Source organism: Medicago sativa, chromosome 4 (genome assembly GCF_051527215.1).
Source record: "Medicago sativa cultivar Bolivia chromosome 4, Bolivia_mono, whole genome shotgun sequence".
NCBI classification, from domain to species: domain Eukaryota; kingdom Viridiplantae; phylum Streptophyta; class Magnoliopsida; order Fabales; family Fabaceae; genus Medicago; species Medicago sativa.
In genome coordinates, this window is record NC_140752.1 from 56,365,552 (window position 1) to 56,376,441 (window position 10,890).

General features: G+C 28.8%; 1 protein-coding gene across 1 annotated transcript; it reads left to right on the forward strand.

The window, feature by feature from the left end:
- Nucleotides 1-1,381: 1,381 nt before the first annotated feature.
- Nucleotides 1,382-10,890, forward strand: LOC146930055 (transcription factor TGA9-like). The gene is made up of 13 exons (XM_085701710.1): nt 1,382-1,480; nt 1,647-1,805; nt 1,953-2,041; nt 2,381-2,502; nt 2,989-3,210; nt 4,422-4,466; nt 4,638-4,697; nt 5,112-5,189; nt 5,373-5,412; nt 7,415-7,686; nt 7,841-8,062; nt 9,665-9,807; nt 10,550-10,890. The coding sequence occupies exons 2-13, from the start codon at nt 1,696-1,698 to the stop codon at nt 10,635-10,637; spliced, it is 1,491 nt and encodes a 496-aa protein (XP_085557836.1). The 5' UTR covers nt 1,382-1,480; nt 1,647-1,695; the 3' UTR covers nt 10,638-10,890.

Here is a 10,890-nt window from a genome sequence, read left to right on the forward strand (position 1 = left end):
CTAGGATTAAATACACAAAGTGGGTATACTTGTGGAATAATTTATTTTTTATTTTTGATATAATATGCTTGTGGAATATTATTTTAATGTTTTGGTTGAAATGGTGTTAGCACAACAAGTCTATGATATTAGATATATGATGTGTAAAATAACTCACTTTCTTATAACTCTATTTGTTGTAAAAAAAAGAAGTTAAAATTCATAGTCTCTCATTGAGTATGAAAGGACCAAGAAAATTACCTTTAGACCTCTCTTTTCATCCTTGCCATCTTTTTTAAACAAAAAGTAAAAGAAAAACTTGTCTTATTTTGATCTTGCATTGAATTTATCCTGTTGCTAAATATAATAAATAAATAAATAAATAGATATGAAAAAAAAAAATCTCATAAAAAGTACACACATGCAGCTCTTTTGAAGGTCCACAAGAGAACCAATAAGAAAACACAGGCGGTTAGGAGAGAGAGAGAGAGTGGAGTAGGAGTCAGTTATTCTAGAGAGAGAGGACCCTACTTCTCTGGTTAAATTAATTTGACTGGTTTTTATTTAAATATTTTATCTTATTTTAACCTCATTTCAAACCCTACAAGGTAAAAGAGACTTACACAAGTTACTCATTGATATGATAGTATTAACTTACCTTAATATGCTTTGATTATGTAAAATTAGTGTATGATTGACTTTGTGGTGATAAAACTTGATTTTGTAAAATTGATTTTAATTAAAGTAAGTTAAATATAAAATGATTTATATTTGATAGGTATAAGTAAAAGTAAATTGAACAATAAACTTGAGTGTAAAATCACATTTGAAGTCAAAACTATATATAATAGCTTTAAGTTAGAATCAATTTTAAAGGTAAAATCAACTTTGATAAAAATTATCCACACATGTCAAAGGATTCTACTTCTCTAAAATCAATTTTGACTCATCTAAAAGTTGAACACAACATACAATTAATTACGACTAAAAGTGAGTTAAATATAAATTTATTCATGTTTGAATTCGTTGTAACAAAGAGTTGGACAATGAATTTGAGAAATTAATCGTAAATAGAAAACTTCAAATTCTAATTTCAAATCAGAATCAATTCCATGGAAATAATATAATTCTAATCAAGAAAAATCAAACATATTAAAGTCAATTTACATTTTTAAAATCAATTTTGAGTCATTAAATAATAGAATCAATTTACATATCATTAACATAAAATGAGCTTTTCAACCTCGAGTATTTACGTACATCTTAGGACATTGATAAAGCAAGCCAAACAAGTGACTAATCAATCAAGTTTCTTCCTAGAGAAGGAGTAAAGAAAGATAGAGACACCACATAAGAGATAAAATGGTACTTATATATGAGATAAAGACTTGACTATCTTCTTGTGGCAACTTAATATATTACTTTGACAACTTAGTTTTGATCTTTCTCTCTTCTCTTCTATAACTTGTCCACATAGGTTACTATTTCCAAAGAAACACAGGTAAATGGCTTCTAAAATATGTATGTGTGTGTCTATATATATATATATATATATATAAGGACACACACAACACAATACAAACAACAAGTTTTATATTTTTCATCTCTTGGTTATCAAGTTGTTCTCTTTGTGAATTAATTTACTAGTGAAAACTTTTGAGTTTCAGCTTCAAGGAAGATGATAAAGATCTGAACCTTGATCATAACTTTGCATGCATGGCTAGCCAAAGAATTGGAGAAATTGGTTTGTCTGAATCTGGACCTTCAAGTCAACATGTCCCTTATGGAGTTCTTCATGGAATCACTACCTCAACATCACCCTTAATGTATTGTTTCTTCAATAATTTCTCCATCTTAGTGCTACTAACACTTATACTTTTTTATTATCAAACATAATATATTCTTTCTTAAATTATTTTTTTGATAAAGTTGCTTTAATTCAATTTCTTCATTTATTTTTGTTGTTGTCTTAGGAATCAAGGGTCTGCTTTTAATTTTGGAGAGCTAGAAGAGGCAATTGTTCTTCAAGGAATCAAGATAAGAAATGATGAAGGAAAAGCATGTATGGTTTTTTTTTTCTTTCTTCTCTTCCTTTTTCCATGGTTTTTTTATTTATTTATTTATTCTTCATGTTACATAAGCATAAACCAACTCTTTCCAAAAAGCATATAGAAGAAAAAAGAGTGTTGGAAGAAAAAAAGTTTTGAGTAGGAAAAGTTACCATTTTGAGTAGAATAATGATGATGAAGCAATAAAACTAACTTCCCTTGCATGACTCCAAAAGAAGGATTAGGTTTCATCCACCTTTTGATATTGATATATAATTGAAAATATCATATAGTTCTATATTATTATTTGGTTATTATGTTTTGAGATTTTTGTTTTTGTGATTTTCTTGCAGCTGCTTTATATACAAGCAAACCAGCTGCGACACTTGAAATGTTTCCTTCATGGCCAATTAGATTCCAACAAACACCAAGAGTTGTAGCTTCTCTCACTTCTCCATCTTTGACCATTCCTTATGTAAACATTCTCATTCTTTACACCTAACAACTTTTAGTACTACTACTTCAAATCAATAAAATATCAATTTTTTCCTTGCTTCTGTTGTCCGTTTGAATCGACAACAAGTTTGACAAAATCACATGTTAAAACTTCGAAGTGTAGTAATCATAAAATTGTGATAGCACATCGTGATTCAATCAAACTTACAGCTAATTCAATCATGCACTAAATTTAGACGTCAAAACAAGTCTAATATTATTTTAACATATGAAGTACAGATACTTCTCATATTAGACGTGTCCTGGTGTCAGATATGTATCATGTTCGACATCGATACATATGATTATATTGAATTATGTAATTTTCTCAAATTATTATCAGTGTCGACGTGTCCGTGTCTGTGCTTCATTTTAACAAATATTTTGCAAAAAGGAATGTAAAAAATAATGAAATTTTGGTCTTGGACATGAAAATGAGGTTTTTTTGGTGTATTTTGAAACATAGGGAGGTTCAAAATCAGGAGGAGAAAGTACTGATTCAGGATCAACAGAGCTACAATTTGAAACTGATTCTCCAATAAGTGCAAAAGCATCTTCTTCAGATCATCATAATCATGCTTTTGATCAGCAGCAGCTTCAACAGCAACAGGAGACAGCAACCGATGATGGCTTAAGAACAGGCACATCAACACAGAATCAATCAAAAGCCAAATCACATCATGAAAAGGTTTTGTTAATTTAATGTACTATTTGTTTTTCACTGTTGTTTAGTTAATCTCTCTCTCTTTGTCTCCTAAACCAAGACAATGCTTGGTCTCTTTAATGCAATTATTAACTCTCTCTCTGCACAAAAGAACAACACAGATCCCAACAACTCAGAAAATGAAGATAACACTGAGTTTTTCTGATGAATCTCTGACATGAAATATGGAAGGAGAGAGAGAGAGAGAGATATATGAACATGTAAAAAGAAAACAAAGGGAGAGAATCTTCTAAGTCATTATCAATGTGACCCTTTTTTATTAATTTTAACTAACATACACCTACTTCACTTGTGTTTTAATCCAAGTAAATTAAATTTACTATCCATGTCATATTGATGAGTACATTTGCATGGCTCCTCAAGAAATGTTTCCTTAAAATCAGCGGCGAAGCTAGCGTAATTTTTACGAGGGGGCCAAATACAAAGAATTTTTTTTAAGTAAAGAAAAATTAACTTTTTTTTAACTTTATATATTAAATTTAAGGGTTAAATATGTTTAATATCTATAAAATCAAGCTTTAAGGAGTCAAATATATATTCATAATTGAATATTTTCTAAATGGACTAACAAATTCTTTTTTAAATGTAAACAAATAAGCTATTTGCATTAAACTATCATCCATTTTATTTGACTATAGATAATTTTTATTACTAAAAATGTTTTCTCTATAATTGTTGTAGAGACTAAAATCTCAATATATGACAAATGAGTTCATTAATCAAGTAATAGTTCGTTAACCTTTTTATTTATGCTAGTGTTTTTGCAAATAAATATGTTTGAGGTAGCTAAAAATATATTATTGGGGTAGCTAACTATATTAATATACCTAGCCCTTCAATAAAAATAAAAGTTTTGGGGTAGCCAAAGCTACCCCTTCATTACACAAGCAATCGCCCCTGCTTAAAATGCTGTGACCACTTAACATTCATATAATAATATTAATCTAGCATTATTTATTGGTTGAGACTTGATGAAGTGAATCTAATATCTTTATGAGTTTGAATTTGAGTTATGATAGTTAGCAAATTAATTCATCACCCCATATAATTTATTTAGTTCTTAGAAAGCTGAGTTATTGCTATGAGTACATTTTTTTTAGTGCGATGTTGCCCTATATGAAATAATAATATATAGTAATCCATATTAATTTCTCTTGTGGTTGTTTTTATTGCAGAAGAAAGGAGCTGTTTCCACATCAGAAAAGACACTGGATCCAAAGGTTTTATTTTAATTATCATAATTCATACATACATGTTTATATATAACATACCATATAATATATATTTCCCTAAAAAATATAAAATATATATATTCTAAGGTATCTTTTTTTTTTTTACTATTAATTAAGAGGTAAGTGTAGGGAAGAACTTACTGTTTGATTTGTCAACAGACACTGAGACGTTTGGCACAAAACAGAGAAGCTGCAAAGAAAAGCCGTCTAAGGAAAAAGGTGTGTTTTCCATTACACATTGTGCAGTACCACCCACAAATACAATATTTTGTTTTTAATTTTTATAAGCAAAGAAATATTGTTAAAATGGAGTCATTTATTTTCTACAACTAGTTTTATATATTGTAGCCAAGTGTAGATTGTTAGATCAAGAGAGAAAAAAATTCCATTTCTTAATCTAACGGTTCGTCAAGGACTACACAAGATATATTGTGTTAAAACAAAGAATTACAGATACTATAAGGCTTTACTTTACATTTTGTTTTTAAATAACTACAAGGCATTACATGCTATGTTAAGCTTTGCATATATTATAATGAAATATGTAATTTATCTGAAGTTAATATTCTTGATGGTGTGTGTATTTATTTTGTTAAGCTTTGCATTTATTAATTAATTTTATTATTGAAACAGGCTTATGTACAGCAGCTAGAGTCAAGTAGATTAAGGCTATCCAATCTCGAACAAGACCTTCAAAGAGCACGCTCCCAGGTACACACATATATTTGAAAATTTAAAATTACAGTATAAAGCTTTAAAATTACACATATTATTATTATTATTATTATTATTATTATTATTATTATTATTATTATTATTATTATTATTATTATTATTATTATTATTATTATTATTATTATTATTATTATTTATGGTGTTTAATTTATTTAATAGGGACTATTCTTGGGTTGTGGTGGTGGAAATATAAGCCCTGGTAAGTATTGCTCTTTCAATTGATCTTCAAAATACAGTTCACTTTCTATAGAGGCTACTCATACCATAATGTTATTTCATATTTTTGGTGTATGTTTGGTATTAATGTGGGTCACGTGATTCTGGTATATATATCGTGATACCAAACACAAGCTCGAAATATTATTGAACACTAGCAAATTAGCACAAAATTTAAACTTTAAAATTTCAACAGATGCCACAATGATTTATTCAAACCAACGTGTATCCAAACATGTACTAAATAAGTTCATAGGTTCTCCGTTGAATGTCTCAACCTCAATTTGAAGTGAGTGAACTCAGTTTTCAAGATATTTAGTTTATCGTTTAATATATTTTTAAGTATACAAAGATATTAAGCAAGAACAAAAAAAAAATCTTAATAATTGAGCTAATGCAATGACCCATGACCCAAGAGAATGTAGTTGGGTCCAAGTGTTATAAGGATTGTGAGTTTCACCGGTTAACGAGTCAATCATTTTTTAGAAGGGTTTTGATAAATCTATTAATGATGAGTCATCGATTAATTAAAATATGTCAAATCTATACATAATTTTTTTAGAGATATAATCACTATCAAGAATGTAAAAAATAAGGGGTTTTAGAATAGCTTAATCTAAGTTATAGGCTACTCTAAAACCATTTTCTTTTTGCATATTTTTGGTTGTGATTGCATCAACTTATTCATTATTTATTTATTTATAGTTTTGATGGTTCTGATTGACAAATAACTCATTTGTGATGTAACTATTAAGATCTTCTACTAAAATGTTGCTTATCAACTAATGAGATTCAGAATTTTAAAACACCGGAACTAAGTACATTCGTTCAATCTCATCTTGGATCATTATAGTTCACCACTACGAGTAGTGTTTGTGGAAATTAAAACGAAAATCAATCATTTAAGTTTTTATGAATCAACAAATTTCAAATTTTATTTAAACGTGACACCCGAGGAAACAAAAACCGATTACAAATAAGACACCGTATATATGTAGTATACCCCCAAAAGAGAACACGAAAAACCATACGACATCCACCACCGATGGGCATTGCGCTTTTCATCCGGGACAATATCCACCACCAACGGGCATTGCGCCTTTCATCCGGGAAAACACATAACCGGAGTGCTGCAGAAAAAAGAACAGCAGCAACCCAAAACAACAGAACAATAAATAAAACGCCACCCAGCCAACCTTAAAAATGTCAAAACAGCTTTACATGAAAAAGTTGACCTCTAAACTGCGGCGCCCTTGCCCGTCACCTTTCATAACCATTCATCAGATTGATTCTAACACCATTCAAAATACAAACACTTTAGAATTTTAAGCCTACTCAAACTCCAACACCAAGATAACACCTTAATTTCCTCGTATATGATAAAGAAAAGTCCAATTTATGCAGTTTATGTATTTAAAAAGATAAAGAAAAGTCCAATTTTGAATTATTTTTTTTGAATGGTTATCATCAATCTAAAATAAAATTTCCTAGAAATGTGTGAGAAAATAGTTATGATCAATTAACATAACCTTGTTCTAGTTTCTCTTGTTTGAAAAATATTGATTCGTTACATGCTTCCATTCACATGATTTGACAAAATATACTTCAAAAATAATACAACTCTTTGTAGAGATTCTACATAAAAAATTATACAGAATGAAGTAAATTTGGACTCTACTTATGTATGCTTCAACTTTTCAACAGATTATTGATTCATGGTATCTATAATTTCATCTCTAATTTTTTTATTTCATCACTAATTTTTATTGTTTCAACGTATGAAGTAAAATACAAAATTCGTCTCTAATTCCATCACCAAGTGTTAGAAACAGAAAATTTGGTAATCAAATCCATTTTTAATTTTCCTCTAAAAAAAGTCAATTTTTAATATTTATCGTTATAGCGATTAGTTAGCAATAGCAACTAGTTCTAAGTATTAGTGTGTTATTTTTCTTGGTACAATAAAATCTGTATTGTTGTTGCAGGAGCTGCAATGTTTGACATGGAGTATGCAAGATGGCTAGAAGAAGATCAACGACACATGGCGGAGCTTAGGGCGGGGCTGCAGGCATCGTTGGGAGATAATGAATTGAGAGTGATCGTGGACGGATATCTTTATCATTACGACGAGCTTTTCCGATTGAAGGAGGTGGCTGTTAAATCAGATGTTTTTCACCTTATTAAAGGCATTTGGGCTTCTCCTGCTGAGAGACCCTTCATTTGGATAGGTGGTTTCAGACCCTCAGAACTCATCACGGTATGTATCTATGCATTCATTTTTAATATCACATTGATATAAATGTACAATTATATGATATGATTTTAATACTCAATGTATAATAATATGATAATTTTCTTAAATTTTTTGCCAAGATTAATGGAATGATTAATTATTTTTTTTTTTTGGGTAGATGTTGACACAACAATTGGAGCCCCTAGCGCAGCAACAAATAGATGGGATAATGGACCTGAATACTTCATCATTTCAAGCAGAAGAAGCTCTCTCTAAAGGTCATGAACAGCTCCACAATGCTATTGTTGACACCATCGCCGGAGGGCCTGTCGTTGACGGCATGCAACAGATGGTTGCCGCCATGGCTAGGATTTCCAATCTTGAAAAATTTGTTCATGAGGTAAACAATTTATATCTATAATGAGTTCAGATATACATATTAATTGTAACCCCAAGTCTTCCTAACATACACCTAAAAAAATGGTTTCAAAAGTGAACCAAACTATTTTTATTGAAACATCATATCATATACTTTTTGACAACACATTTTTACTAAAACATGTTGAGTTGAGGTGAACCTTTGAATTTTCTTTGGCTTCATATTAGACCAACCTTAAAATAAAAACTAGTAGTATATATCATATAAAGTAACACATTTTCAATTTGACCATCGTAGAGACTAGATAGTCTCTCTTCATGCGTTTATGTCAAAATTATATGTAAGCTCATTATACATGACTTCTCCATCCCCTAGTTGGTCCAAGAAACCATGTTTGAAAATGGATTGGAAACCATGATCAATTTCGTGTTTGCATACAAATATGGGTTATCTTAATCATTTTAAGGATCTCAAATTTCTCTAGGAGAAAAAAAGATCATCTCAAATTATTTAACATGTATAAATGCCACACATTAATTAATTAATTAAAAACTGTAATATGAGATATGTCATAATTCTAATAGCTGAAATGTTACTTTTTAGTCCAATCAAAATGTTTCCTTTGCTCATTCTTCTATCCAACATACATATGCATGTTTGCGCCGCAATTCTACCTTGTCTTTTTACGTTGTACAACTTGTGATTACCTCATATATATATATATATATATATATATATATATATATATATATATATATATATATATATATATAAGTCAAAGTTTGTTTATATAATACTAATAATATACCAATCCTTACACATTTGACAGCAGTTTCATATCTGCATTTAGTTTAAAATCGATCTATCTATATATTGCAATTTGCAACAAGCTATGATCAAAGTAATCCATTCAATATGATTAAACTAACAATTTCTTTTAAATAATTTGTTTGACTTTAAATGTACCTACTACTTGTTTGACATGTACGTTTTTTTTGTTTTGTTTTCAAACAAGACATGTACGTCTTGGTAAGTATATAGATTCGTTAATTATTTCATTAATTAATATTGTCAATTTTTGGAGACTTTAGTTTATTATTGCTAGGTTATATCTAGCTACTAAGTGCATGAATGTTAATCAAAACATTGAGGGCCTAGTATTTGATGTAATTTTTCTATCTTAAAATGTTTCAATCAAAAGTTGGTATAAGATAGAGATGGCTGGATCGATGTATATAATAACACTAGGCATACTTATAATCATCAAGATTTTAATTAAAAACGAAATTGACAAATGATTTCACATTAATTAAATTCCAGTAATTTATAAGTTAAAAACTACTATATTATATCATATTATTTAAATGTATTCGAATCAATCTAAGGCAAGCTCATAAAATTCAACCCGTTTGATAGCATGATGTTCTTGGCCATATGTGTTAGTCCTAGATTAGGGACCCATTCATAGGGTAGATAGGGTTCGATTATTCTACTTTTATATTAATTTTATACTTGATTATTGTTTTCTAAACTTACTAATTGTCTTCTTGCTTAAGTATTAGTATTAGATAATTATTTCTCACTCAATTATTTATATATTTCATGTTTCTAAAATAATTATAGGCTGATAATTTAAGGCAACAAACCCTTCACCAGCTATGTCGAATACTGACGGTTCGTCAAGCAGCAAGATGTTTCATTGTTATTGGAGAGTATTATGGACGCCTTCGAGCCCTTAGCTCTCTTTGGGCTTCAAGACCACGAGAGTAAGACCTAATACCAACTATTGAGTATTAAATGATTTTCCCTAAAAAAAAAACTATTTAATGATTTGATCAAAAAGAAAAAACTATTATATGTGTATTGGTACTTATGTTTTACTGAGTAAGTTTATCTATATTAAAATTATTATTAGACCTCTATAATTTTTATTTTATCAATGAACAATTAATATTCACATTATGAAAAAACACATAATGTTTATGTTTAAAATCATACAAAATATTATTTGTAATTTGTTTACCGTGTAATTTTTTTTACCCTAATTGTATATCAAAATTAAACTCACTTTACAGACAAAAATAAATAAAATCATTCTTTAATCACAATAATATATAGTTTCTATAGTCCTCTCATTAATTAATTTTATGAAAATAAGGTTTTAATTTACAAAATTAATAATATTCAATATTTTTTTTAGATTTTTAAAGCACACGTTAAAATGAATAAAAACAATTATATTTTTTAAAACAAAAAGAGAGACTTAGAACAAGATGATGATAAAAAAGAATGAAGATATCAATATCTTCCTCACATTAGCATGTATGTACTTGAATTAATCAAAATATATGAAGGTTTCTTTTGGCACATGATTCAACTTTCAACAATTAAGCTTAATCATACGTGTATGTAAATGAACGAAAATTAAAATGAAAATTAACTTTCATATCTGCTCCATTGAAAACATTAAAAAAGTGACATCTATTAATTACTTTTGTACTTGAACAGGAACATGATCAATGATGATAACTCATGCCAAGCAACCACAGAATTGCAAATGGTTCAACCTTCTCATAGTCATTTCTCAAGTTTCTGAAATGTATAATATATCATATAATTAATGTAATTGATACTAATTATTAGTTAATTAGCCTTAAAGCTGCTTTTGCAAGTGGATATCTTTGGGTTGCTTTAGAAGAAGGAAAGGGGTGTCATCAAAGAATATATATTTATTTTCTTAGTTTTTTTATAATTAAAAATATTTTATCTCTTTGTGTCTCTATGATTTATTGTAAATAATGAGATTCGGAGTTTTATGTGAATGATGATGAGGATTCTACTTGAGCTAA

What these genes read in the sequence shown, in the direction of transcription:
- LOC146930055 (XM_085701710.1), top strand. Translation starts at nt 1,696, where the DNA reads ATGGCTAGCCAAAGAATTGGAGAAATTGGTTTGTCTGAATCTGGACCT. An exon ending in CCAAATCACATCATGAAAAG is followed by an intron (nt 3,211 to 4,421) that starts GTTTTGTTAATT and finishes TTTTTATTGCAG; the next exon opens with AAGAAAGGAGCTGTTTCCAC. An exon ending in TTCAAAGAGCACGCTCCCAG is followed by an intron (nt 5,190 to 5,372) that starts GTACACACATAT and finishes TTTATTTAATAG; the next exon opens with GGACTATTCTTGGGTTGTGG.